This window comes from Protopterus annectens, chromosome 7.part0 (genome assembly GCF_019279795.1).
Source record: "Protopterus annectens isolate FY-2018-M chromosome 7.part0, PAN1.0, whole genome shotgun sequence".
Taxonomy (NCBI): Eukaryota; Metazoa; Chordata; order Ceratodontiformes; family Protopteridae; genus Protopterus; species Protopterus annectens.
This window is the reverse complement of record NC_056739.1, coordinates 760,614,760-760,628,729: the sequence shown is the minus strand read 5'-3', so window position 1 is coordinate 760,628,729 and position 13,970 is coordinate 760,614,760. Positions and strand designations below refer to the sequence as shown.

The following is a 13,970-nucleotide window of genomic DNA, read 5'->3' as shown; positions in this document are numbered from 1 at the left end:
AAGAAACAAACTTTTAGTCTTCTTTTGATCAAAATGCAATTTTACATAGTTAATACAATGATATTAAGTATTACTACCAAAACTGAATGTATTTAACAACTTTTTCTTTTGCAGACCATTCTGTGAAATTATTTTATCAGTTATGAGCTGTGTCTGCTTTAGTTTAACTTGATTAATTTATTCCTTTGCAATTACAGAATTTAATTTATGACTTAGAACTGTTTCATTAACTCTTTGCAACTTGTTGAATTAAATATAAGAGACAAGAACCATGTGCTACTGCAAGCATTTATACACTACTGAAAATATACAGTTTCAATGTCATTTTAACCATAACATTGTGGTCATGTCTTTGAACTGCCCATTAACATCTTGGTAAAGTACTGAACTGGGCTTAGATAATAAATATTTGAAAGCAATTATTTTACTGGGGTAAAACCAGTGATATTACAACTTGACAAATTACTTTTAAACTTATTACAATGTATTCTGTACAGTATGCATTTACATAGACTGTTTGCTATTCATGCATTTCAATTTAGCAGCTATCCTGAACCCAATTTTTTAAAACATGGTTTTTCACACATATTCATTGCTAGACATTAATTTAATTTGTAGTGACTTCTTCTATATTTGTACATACAAAGACTATCATTTGTACTGAATTTTTTTTACATTTGTACATACAAAGACTATAAAGTAAATTTAGTCTAATCTTACAAATTTAATAGCATTAATATTAAGCAAAATCTTGGAAAATGTTTATGTCTCTTTAGAAATATCTAGTGGAAATGGCACCAAATGCATATGTCCTGTTATTTTAAACTACATACTCAGCAATTAAAAATATTCATGCTTTTTTATACCAACATTGTCTTGCCAAAAACATATTAAAAAATAGTGTCCAATCTTGTTCAGTTTTTTACATATCTTTACTATGTCTTGTATAGCTGTAATCAATTTCAAGCCATCTCTTGTTTTTTTTTAAACTATCCCTTGTATAACTTTAGAGTTTAACAGGTTGTAAATACAATTTAATACTAAACAATACAATGACCATTATGATAGCTATTAACAACTTGTAAAATATCTTATCCTGTCAGGTTTAATCTGTTTACCAATATTTCTAATGCACTAATACCTGTTTTTCCCTCCCCCTGAAACAGTATGGTTAAGAAGGAACAATATATTATTTCTGCTTTTAACTTTATTTCAGACCCTTTTGCAACACATACTGCTCACACAGTGTGTAAAACTGATAAAGTACCCCTCCCCCTGCAGAACTGCAGTATTGTATATCTGCTTTATACTGTGAGAATAGAATGTATGTCAGCCCAACACTTTGGTTATACATTTATTTTATTAGGTTACCAAACTATAGACTTTTGTCTCATCTTTGCTGTTGCTTAATTACCAAATAGTGTTGCATGTGAACATTTTAACAATTATGTTTTAAATAATAAGTTTTTAGAAAAACTCAAGCCACTTGTCTAGCAGTCTTGTTTCTTATCTTATCTTTTCAACATTTCCTGTAACTATTCATCCAGTTTAGGAAGGTCTGAGCTCATATTTCAGTTAACCCTTTTTAGCATTTTTCCTTTAATCATATATATTTTTTAACTTTTGATTTCAGTATTTTTTTTTATTTATTTAACTGTTATATTTACATTATTTATATTTGCTGTTGTCTGCCTTTTGCTTTTGTGCATTCTAAACAAATGTACTCTAGATGAAAATAACATACATGCATGTCTGTCTTGTAACTTTAAATCATTATTCTTATTAACTATTTTTATTTAATTTTTATATACAAGAACTGTTTTGTTTACCTTTTGACTATGCTATGAGAATGGCAGTCATACGCTCTACTTTACTGTAATACTGATAAATATATTGCTTTAATTGAATGGAAGTTTTAAACATTTGAGAATGATTTGTATTTCACCATCCTACCATGTAAGCTTAACCATTTTCAAAACACAAACATGTTATAAAATATATTTCTTTTGTACAGATCAGCTGTAGTTTCCTACTCTTTCCCAATGTATGTAGGAAGTCAGTCTCTGTCAGTTCAGCTAATCTATTTTCTTCATCTTGTAACTGTTGTTTAAGAGTCTCCTCATGGTCTGCCTGATATGTCTCAGGAACCTGTTCTGCTGAATCTGAAACTCCTATGCACTTTTGAAAAAATGTTTGTATAACTTGTCTAAACTTCCTGAAGTCATTGTGTCTCTTTTTTAGAAGTTTACTACATTTTTTTGTAACAAAATGTACTAAGGGTTCTATCAGTAACTGATTTGACTCACATGTGGTGACAGGACATAACTGTTTAACATCTGAATATAATGAAAACACTTTAGCCTTAGTTTCTTCACAGTCTATTGTTTTAGCAACATCATGTAATACTTTTTTATGACATAATACACAAAATGCAGTTTTTGTTGAATCACGCAATAAACATTTGTCATATTTCACATGGTTTTCTTTGAGATACCAGTTAAATATTGTAATAAATTTGCATAATGCCTTACTATCAACCTGTCCTACTAAGGTTTTACATTTACTAATATGCTGTGTATACCAACATTGCAATTTACTATCCATACTGTCTAATTAAACATCCAAACTATCGAATAGCAACCATACTAAAAAATGTGACATAGAAAAAAGTCTTACCAGTGAGCAAGAAAACAGGTGATCAGGCTGTTGTTGCAGATGGCTGGACATTTTTCAAAGTCACTTGAGAAGCTGGGAAAGCACAACAGGCAGTGAACTATTGGGCTAGTGGATATCCCCCTTTTCTTTAGTGAAATTATGACACTGCGACTGGAACTTCTGTCTCACTCCGGATGTAGACGTCTAAAAAACTTTACTACTGCAAGCTGCATAAACTGGAATACTTCTGTTCAGAATTGACACATACGTACAAATGTTAGTTACTGCAATTTAACTGAAGTAACCCTCTGCAGGGCTTACCATCACTCCCCCTGTGTTCGAATGCAGAGTGTAGGTTCAGATGCAGGCTAGCTTGCCATTGAAAAAATTATATGGTGCTAGTCACTCAGCTGCCTCACCATTGAAAAATTATATTGAGCTCTCTCTGCTTACTGCTGCTTACTGCTTGCTCTTGCTGTGGGATTTGAAGTGTTCTTAAGACACTCGGTCTTGCTGGCTGGAATCAAAGTCTGGTTATATTTGCATTCACAGTCTGTTGCATACAGAAACTTGCAGAATATACACTGATACAGCATCTGACTTTAAGAGCAGTAACCAATAACTTTTATAATAAACCAAACCGGACAAATGTTGCAGCTTAAAAGTACTATTCCAACTTTACTTCTCATATAGTACAGATGATGTGAGAGATATAACATTTACCTCAGAACACCAAATGTGTTCCTACCATACCCCTAACAACTAGATTTAATACAGACTTTTTATACATATTTTAGTTAAACTCACACCCTCTAGGTTTTGGAAAGATACTGCCTTGATGACGCAAATGCTAACACATCTGTTCTTGTGCAAATGATGATAAGTAAACTGTCCTCAAGAAAATGCCTTGTAAACTGTCTTCAAGAAAATGCCTTGTGGATTCTGTAAATGCTGATAAGTAAACTGTCTTCAAGGAAACGCCTTGTGGATTAGAAAAAGCACATTTTTAAACTTTCTTAGAAAAGCATGTCCTGTTGTCCAGTGAAAGCAGATTACATTCTTGTCATGTCTGTAAGAAGTTCAGCTTTCTTGATGTGTGTGTGTAATACACTTATAAGCAAGTTCCTTATTTTTTTTCAGCCACAGTCATTTAGTATGGTTGCTGATCACATATTACTAAACTCTGTTTCTGCATTTAAGCAAGCTTTTTCTTTCATTATATTTAGAACATAATTAATTTAAATTCATAATATCTAACAATTACTTACTGTTTATATTAATAGAGTTAAAAATAAAACATATTATTTACTATTATTTAGTTCTAATTATTATTAGTTAAAGCATGACAAATTATTTACAAACAAGCATAAGCAGTGTAATCAAGAAAGTATAATTAGGAATAGCATTTGAAGAACATATAAACTTTTTACAAGGAATACATATGTTATTATTCTATTAATCATATTTTCATTACTCTTCTCTCCCTGCCCTCCCCCACCCATTACCCACTACATAATCTAAATAGAATGTCATTTTTTAAACAAAGAAAAGAAGAAAAGGAGAAGAAAAAAAAAGATAAAGAAAAAAATGTAACAAATTACTGACCTTACTTCTCCTTTTCAGAAAGAGAAACAAGTTGAATCACAACTTGCCATTAAATCTCCAGATATTTTGACTAGTTATGAAACAAAACATTTCTTTGCACACAGAGAATAACTTTGATTAAATATTTTTCAAAATATTTGTTGCTTCTTGGAAATGCAGGAACTATATTTAAAAATTAATAATGAAATAAAATGATGAGAGAAAAAAACCATAGAACAGATCATTTGTTTTTTAGTCTCTTCTTCTTCTCTGAAGTCTTCCACAAAGTTTCAGTTGCCAGTCTCTTTAATGAAGGACTAGCCCATTCCATTTCTTCTATTTTATCCAAAATCTTATTTTTTTTGATAAACAGTAAGGCAGAGTCTAAGTCATCGAAAATTTTAGGACCATCAGGAAGGAAGATTTTAAGCTTGGCAGGAAACAGAAGGTATGTTTTAAACTGTGCTTTTTTAAGCTCCCTTATTAGTGGCAGAAAAACTTTTCTTTTAGCTATTACCATGGAAGAATAGTCATTGTCAAAATGCACAGTTGTCTCATTAATCTTAACAGGAGCTTTAGCCCAAGCAGATTTAAGAACCATCTCTTTATCAAAAGATGATAGAAATCTAACTATAACTGATCTAGGATAGTTTTTGTTAGAGTTAGTATTAGCTATAGATCTATGTGCTCTTTTGATACCAAAAGAGAAAGCTTCTGGTAAATCTAAAGTTTTAGGGAGCCATGTCGTTAAAAAAGAAGTAATATTGTTACCTTCAATATTTTCTGGCAGCCCAAAAATCCTAATGTTATTGCGCCTAGATCTATTTTCCAGGTCATCCAGCTTTGTTTGTAAATGTGTATTTTGTTTCAGCAGAAACTCAATGTTGATTTCCTCTTCTTGTATTCTATTTTCCATGTCATTCACAGCTTCTTCTATGCCTGTCATCTGGATCTTCTGTTGTTGCAAGTCTATATGTAACAAGTCTATTTGTTTTGTAGTTTTTTCTATGAAGGTGTCTATTTTAGTATCCATTTTATCCATCTTAGCAGTAAGTTGCTGGATTATAATTATCAGAGACTGAAGTTCTTTCTTGATGCTGGAGTCTTGGGAATTTGTCTTACTGGAACTCATTTCAGACTGATAAACTGACAGGAAAATTTCCAAAGTGATTTCTGACAGGAATATTGTTAAGATTTCCTTTCTTTTTTAGATATAGTTCAAGAACTATATAAAACAAACATATTTAGAAAGAAAATTACTTCAAAAATTAATTTTTAAGTAATTAATTCCTGTCAGTGTAATGAAATTGGTGGAGCTGAAGAAATCTGCTGCTATCCTGTGTTCATCCTTGGCCACGCCCCCCTAGTATGAATTTTCTGAAGGGTATGAAATCTGAAACTCAAATGTATGTCATTATTTTCTAACTTCAGTCTTTAATGATTTGTCACTAATTTGCCAGAAAACCACAATTTTATGAAATACGGACCAAAAATGTGATGCAAAAATATAACATAGCCACACAATACAGCTGGGAACCTATCAAAGATGGGGCACTTTTTTAATATTAGTACTGTTAACTTGAGCAGCTGACAAAATAAGAGAATCTACCTGCATTTCTAAAATAAAAGTAATCTATAACTCTGATCATTACAATTATTTATTAATTGTAAACCATCCACGTTTTCTTCCAAAATTGCCATTTTGCGGAGGGATTATTAGGGGGAGAGCAACATTTTGAGCCAAAATCAGGGACAGTTGAGAGGTCTGAATATGTCTAATTCTATAAAATGATTTATTTGTGTGTGCCTCTCAACCTCTTAATGCAGGAAATATAGACAAGGCCATTGGGGGAGCATACAAAGAGTACTAAAAATTGATGTTGTATAAACTTAGCTAGTTGATAGAATAACAGGTTTTACTTTAGCATGCATTTTTCTGAAGGGTATGAAGTCTGAAACTCAATGTCTGTCATTATTTAGTGACTTCATTCCTAAATGATTTCCCTGTAAACCACAAATTATATGAGGAGCAAATCAAAAATAAGAAGCAAAAATCTATTCATTCTTTAAAAATCTGGACAGTTGAGAGGTATAGTTCGCTGGGGCTGTCTGAGTTTGCTGCCCTTCCCCCCTCACAAAATCATGGTCGAATGGAGCCTCCCCTCTGCAGCCATTCCAATGTTCCATTACTTGGTTATTTTGCCCCATTTACCATAAACACTGTAATGTGCATAATGTTTTACTTCTATGATGATTTGGACTTCATTTGAAAGTTTTATTTTACATTTTACAGCACAAACGCTACTAGACATCTGCTAAATAAAGCAATGCAGTCTCACAATGAAAATAGGCTTAGCATTAAAACTTCTCTGCCCTTGAAACTCACATTCATTGAAACAGCATTGAAACCCACATTCAAAGAAAATACATTTGGCCAGTGACAGATAGAGATTAACTTTGGACTGTTTTCAAATCATAGGCCCCTTGCACACGAAACATACATGTGTGCTTTGATACACCTTCCTGATTGTATTCAATTATTTTCCTTGTATAATACAGTACAGTTGTTAGATGGCATTTTAAATTTGTTTTGAACATTTTTCCAGTAAACAATGAAAATGCATGCTCCAATAATGACAAAACTGCCCAATTCAGAAAATTTCCATCAGAAAGGTCTACTCAAACTTCTACAATCCACCAGTATCAGTAACTATGCACAATCTCTGCAGAAGTAAAAGTCATCTGAATAATTCCACATTAAAGAGATCTGTAACTAATGAAGAGGTTGCTGCTAGCTTTATATTTCATTGTTTCATTACAAATAAAGTGCATGTTCCCCTTGATGAAAAAAATTGCCTATGTTGCATTAAAAAATGATAAGCTAGTAATATTGCAACTTATAATTTGAATGTGTTCAGGATCAGTACACTGTTTCATCTTTGTCCAACTTTAGATATATTATGAGTATTTTACTGTGGTGATTATTAAATCACCATGCAGCATAACAATGCAAACAGAGTAGAAGACATACACAGGTAGACTCATTCATATCTCTCAGGTGTCCCTGATTTTTAGGACCTCCATGACTATGCCAGCAAACACTGGGACCTCATAAATTGTGTGATTTATTGGTAAAATATGGGGTTTAAAGTCATTACATAATTTGAGGCATGAGAGTTACAATCAAAAATTATTAACACAAGTTTTCATGCATACTTAACTTTCTACAGTAAATGTTTAATTCACTCACAAGGTTTAAACATCTGATCTTCTTACCATTTGTGAAGAGATTACAGTAACTGTAAGATGCCCTTTGGAGTTCCAAAACTACAGTACACTTGACCAAGAAGGATCATGTTTCTGTGTACCAGGAAAGACGAAATATTGAAAAAGTAAAACTGCTACAACAAGCTGTCATGCCTCTATACACAGCAGACATAATTGCATAGTTCATATATGTAGTTTCTTCTATCATCATTCATCTCTGTATTGTGTACCTTCCTCTACTAAAATACACTTTGTGGTGTTTTTTCTGACTCTGCATTCAGATAGCTTTTCATTTTTGCATGCTGCTCAGACCCTCAGCTCATTAGTACATTTCCAGCACACACACTGGTAGTTGTTAAGATGATGTCCCAATGCCCTCATGAACAGCAGCCCTACCTTTTACCACTTCCCTGTACCTAGACTACTATTACTTGTATTATTTAGAGTCCCTCACAACCATAATTCCTTTATAAATTTCACTCCACAACTTAACTGCAACCATCACAGACCACAGCTATGTACAGTATTATCAGAATATATAGTAATTTAGCCCCTTGCTATTATTAGCATATCATTTAATGTCACATATTTAGTAAATATTGTATTACACACACCACCAACAAAAGAATGTACTCTAGTGTAGTCACCATCTTTTTCAGCTGTGGTAGTCAATCACATCCGGTGAACGAAGTTAGGAAGTCAGTCATCAATTAATAAAATCCACAACTGCAAAAGAATTAATAAATTCACTTAACTGCCTGCAACTGTTTGCTTCTCACTCTTTTCCCAGCACATAAAGCCTGGGAAGAGAGCAAGAACCAATCAGCAGCTATTCAGCCTATCCATGTCACGTACGTGCCTGCGGACGTGGCAGTCCGAGCCCTTTCCAATTCTATGTGGTTGCAAACCGCATAGACTGCTGGGCATCACACTGATGCCTTCACTTGGAAATCTGGACTGTTTTTATTGCAGGCTAGAGTGAATTTATTATTTTATTTATTGAAATGAAACTTTTTTTAAAAAATGGAACTCGAACTGTGCAAAGTGCGCATGCTCGCAGACGAGTCAGTTGGAGGAAAGCAGCTGGCTGAGCTTAAGAAAGACAATAAATAATAAACAAATTAATTATTTATTATAAAAAGTTCTTTTTTTTGCTGGAGGGGCTGCAGCCCTGCAGTCCGATGGGACTTGTTAAGTATGCCCCTGTGACTGGACAGAAGTATAGCTTCTGACACCAACAAAGTGATATCAAGGTTGAGCTGATGGAAAGCACCTCTGTATTATTTCACACCTTGCTATATATTGTCGGGAATAGTATGTCTACAAACCAGGCTTTCTCACAAAGGTTGCAGTAACTTAGAGGAATATTTGTTTCTCCAAGCTGTTGTGACCTTTGGAAATGACTAATATTTGCAGAGGACATAACACAGACCCACCCTCTTGCAGAAAGGTATAACCATGTGTGTGCCATGTATATACCACGATGCACAGCTTCTGGTGCCATCATACCTCTCAACCTCTTAGAGCAAGAATTCTGGAGAAAAACATAAATAATTGGGGGACAAAAACCCCAAATAGGGACAATTTTTAAATATTGCTCTTACAAACCTAGAAAGTTGATAGAGTAACAGGTTCTGCATTAACATAATTTTTCTGAAGAGTATGAAATCTGAAACTCAAATGGCTATCATTATTTTCTCATTTCCTTCCTCAAAGATTTCCCAGAAAACTACAATTTTATGAGAAACAAGACAAACAATATGTGGCAAAAAATCTGGGCATTCTACAAAAATCTGTACAGTTGAAAGGTATGAGTGCCGCATATGCCATGATGCACACCTTTTAGAGTAATTTATTTTTTCAGTATACCTACAGGTGCCCAAGATAGAATTTTCTGAGTACCAATTGCTTGAGGCACTAGATGCAGAACTCAGTTCAGTGCAAATAAAATGTGCTAGAATTCAAATATGAAATATTTCCTGCATATTTATCATTGATTTTATTTTGTACAGCTTTTTTTCTTTCCTGGAATGCCAGACTGGCTAATTGTTTTTCAAGTATTGTAAAACTATTTTGTTAAACATTTATTTATTTTGTTTGTTTCCATTTATTAACCTGGATAGCCTAAATGGCAGTCGTCCTTTTTCAACAGAATCCTGGGGAGAAAAGCTCCATTTAAACACTTTAACAAAAACTGATTGCATAATCAATGTTTGAGAAACTTGATACTATAGAAATAATGCAATGTATAAAGAGTTAACAAAATATTTAAATAGAAAAAAACAAATATGCTACCTTATTAAGTGTACTGATACATTTTGTAAAGAATAGGACAGTTGTTTGCCATATGCCATACACATATATTTTTTATAGCAAGTAACAATTGTAACATCTGTATAAACTAAGGCCGGAGAAGAAATGTGATATACATTGTAAGGTCAATAAAGGGACTAGGGTGTAAAATGGAACAGGACAATAATGGGTTAGCAAAAGTCAAAGGAGAAAAAGGAGAGATATAGAGGGGAGCAAGAGGAAGAGACAGTGAGAGGAAGAAAGAGGAGAGAATATTAAGAGGAAGAGACAGTGGGAGGAAGAAAGAGGAGAGAATATTAAGAGGAAGAGACAGTGGGAGGAAGAAAGAGGAAAGAATATTAGGAGGAAGAGACAGTGGGAGGAAGAAAGAGGAGAGAATATTAGGAAGAAGGGACAGTGGGAGGAAGAAAGAGGAGAGAATATTAGGAAGAAGGGACAGTGGGAGGAAGAAAGAGGAGAGAATATTAAGAGGAAGAGACAGTGGGAGGAAGAAAGAGGAGAGAATATTAGGAGGAAGAGACAGTGGGAGGAAGAAAGAGGAGAGAATATTAGAGAGAGGAAAGAACAGATAACCAGTAAGAGGAAGGGGACAGACAGAAGGGGGAACATGTACTAATGCACGTGAGATAAATTAAAAGAAGAGCAGGAAAGAGCAAGAGGGAAGTTAGAAAAGGAAGAGCTATATAGGAAGGTAGAAATATTATAGTTGTAGAAGGGACTACAGTCTCTGATAAAGCTGGATTATCAGATGGAGATGAGTTTGAAGGTTTGCACTCATCTGAAGTTAAATTTATGCAATGGTATAACCACCTGCCTAGTAGATACAGCTTTCATTTATTTTGAAAGGATCATGTGTTAGGCTTACTTCTGTGACTGGGAGAATGGAGTTCCAGAGTTTATGTAAATGAACATAATATGGAGTTATCTCTGCCCTCTTAACTTTCCTTACTTCTTCCATCCCAGTCTAACTTGTCACTTTTCTGTACTATACCCTCATAAAAGGTTATTTTAAATTACCAAGTCTTACCTTTCAGACTAATTTTTTCATGGTTATTCAGACAAAATATATTGATTCTACAAGAAGTGATTATCTTGTATAACTGGTGTGTGTGCCCACGAAATAAGATGTACTGTACTTTACTTTTCACTGATGTTATCTGTTATTCATATGGTTCAGAAGTTAGCCTATTGTTTTCTGTCTAAAGTGCACACATAAACACTAAATCCACTGTATCTCCTGCTATATTACCTGTATGATTGATGCCTTTTTTAGCTTTTCTCACTTAACATATTCTGAAAATGGTTTTAGCCAGCTAGACTATCGAATGTAACAAATGCAGATAATGAATGAATAAATAGCAGTGACCAATTATTTCAAGATTAACAACTTTATTTGCTTATATTTCCTGTAGTGTAATTTGCATACATACCATAATATTTATGTGTATTTATAGATCACAGTATATGGAAGACACTAAAATAGTCCATCAGTAATACATTATGACCCATCAGTATTTTTCCTGTTACACTTTCAAAAAGGAATTCACTTTTTCAATTTTAAGTCCTTTTACTTTTCTTTTGCAGATTCCACTGAGTGCCTGAAGTGCCCAGATGATAAATGGACAAACGACAAACGTGATCGATGCCTCCCCAAAGCTGTAGACTTCCTCTCTTATGAAGACCATCTTGGTAGAACTATAGCTTTTGTTTCCATTTTCTTTTCACTTATCCCAGCTGCAGTCCTTGGCTTATTTATCAAGTATCGGTATACACCAATTGTTAAAGCAAACAACCAGGAAATCAGTTGTCTTCTTCTATTCGCTCTTGTGTTTTGCTTTCTGTGTCCTTTGATTTTCATTGGTCATCCTATGAATGTAACATGTGTACTTCGCCAGTCCACTTTTGGTATAACTTTTGTCCTTTGTATTTCTTGTGTTTTGGCCAAAACAGTAATGGTGGTTATTGCCTTCAGAGCCACAAAACCTAACAGTAATCTAAAAAAGTGGGTGGGGCCAACCTTACCCAAAGTCACTGTTGTTTTCTTTACTCTTTTACAGGTTGTTATATGTGTCATATGGGTAATTAGCACCCCACCGACTGTAGAGTATGATATGAAGTCCCAAGCTGGGACAGTTATAATTCAGTGTAATGAGGGTTCACACACTGCATTCTGGTGCATGCTGGGATACATGGGCCTTTTGGCTACAATAAGCTTCATTGTGGCATTCTTGGCCAGAAAGTTACCTGACAGCTTTAATGAAGCCAAATACATAACCTTCAGCATGTTAGTGTTTGTTAGTGTCTGGCTGACCTTCATTCCAGCATATCTGAGTACAAAGGGAAAGTACATGGTTGCTGTTGAGATATTCACCATCCTGGGCTCCAGTGTTGGGTTACTAGTTTGTATATTTTTCCCCAAATGTTATATTATAATTCTGAAACCTGAGAGGAACACACATAAGCAATTAATAGAAAAAAGAACAGGCAGACTACAGTGAAACAGACTGTCATTCTGGTAAGAGTCTAATCCACTCATTATTATCAACATCTGCAGCCTTCCCTTCATATTAATTACATCTGTGGGGGAAAGTGTGTCTGTGTTCTGTTCTATTATTTTCCAGGGTAATGTTATCCTCTCAGGATATTATTTTGCTTATTTTTATGTGTTTGTTATTTAAGTAGGTGCTCTTGTCCAAAGATTTTTTTTCAGACTCAGCACATAGGCAATGAACTATAATAAATTACAGCAGGTAAAAAGTAATTACAACGAGCACAATAACACAGCTGTGTCACAGTGTACATAGTATTCACAATACAATTAAATCTAGATGTGTTTTAAAAAAATGTGATTATTCTGATAGGAAATATAAATTTTAACTAATAGAGATTGAAAAAAAAGACTAACAAGAAAGAGTAAAAGTACAAAGTGACAGAAGTAGTGGGTAGCCTAGGCTATAAACGAGTTGTAAAGTGGGGAGGTTAGTGGAAGTTGAAGGAAGAGAAAATTAGTATAAGGACATCACCAAGAAGTGAGGATGGAATGGAAGAAGGGATTGTTGGGGGGAGGGAAAGCTCAATGTAGGAAGAAGCCAGCAGATAATTAAGTAACACTGGTGCAGGAATAGTAAAGGCAAGAGAGTAAGAAGAAGGGAGTTATACTGAAGCAAAAGCCAATACGAAAGGACTCTAGCTAATGATGTTTGCAGATGACAGCAAGTTAGGATCAGTCTTTGAATCCTCACATGACTTGGCCAACCTGCAGGAAGGTTTGTCCCAAACAAATAACTAGTACCAGAATCAAGGAATGAAACTTAATGTCAATAAATGTGTTATTGTATCCTTTGGGAAGTCATCTACCTCAGGGGACTACCACATTGACAATACACCCCTAAAAGATAACATAGTATTTTGGGATTTGGGAACTTATCTGGACAGTGACCTAACGTTGGGATCAGAATGTGTCCGTTGTCATAAGAACATCCTTCTGTATTACACAACTTATAAACAAAGGGATTGTGACAAGCTCTAGAGATGTCACTGTCCCCCTTTACTTAGCCGTCATTAAGCCAGTTGTTGAGTATAATGCCGTCTTTGACATTTATCTGTCTAGACACATGCAGCAAATGAAACATGCACAGGGATACTTTACTAAAAGGATACAAGGCCTGAACAATTTGCTCTACATTGACCAACTCAAACCTATGTCAGGGTACCCTGTATCCTACGTAGACTGCTAAGATATGACGAGTCACTGGCATACAAGGCATCCTCCGACACTTTACTGATGAATTTACTGCACACCTGCAAGACAGATGCCATCAGAAATACTTGGTCAAGGAATTTAAATCTCTCCTGCAACATCAACAAAATGGTTAGAAGGGATTTATTTTGCAGAGGTTACCACTGCTCTGAAACAGACTCCCATTCTATGTAAAACAAATCTTATTCCTGTCCATATTCAAGCAAAACTTGGATCTATGAATGGTTAATAGAAAATTTACCCCAGGACTGCCTCATGTACACCTATTGGATAGAGGCAGCTCCTAAATGCTTTATTCCATGCACAGGTCACATCAAATTATCTATGGCATGATCCCAGTTATTCTCATTGGGGTAATTTATAAATATCAACCATGGGATGGGTAAGGCCA

The 13,970-nt window shown here is 34.5% G+C and overlaps 1 protein-coding gene across 1 annotated transcript in view; it reads left to right on the top strand.

Moving 5' to 3' along the window:
- The window catches only part of LOC122806087 (extracellular calcium-sensing receptor-like), a gene marked incomplete at its 5' end in the record, with an annotated part of 600,856 nt that extends 588,539 nt beyond the window's left edge, over positions 1-12,317 (top strand). Inside the window, one exon of the mRNA XM_044076325.1 lies at positions 11,404-12,317. Within this exon, the coding sequence (XP_043932260.1) occupies positions 11,404-12,317 (914 nt within the window). The remainder of the gene's footprint in view (positions 1-11,403) is intronic.
- Between the last annotated feature and the right edge of the window lie 1,653 nt (positions 12,318-13,970).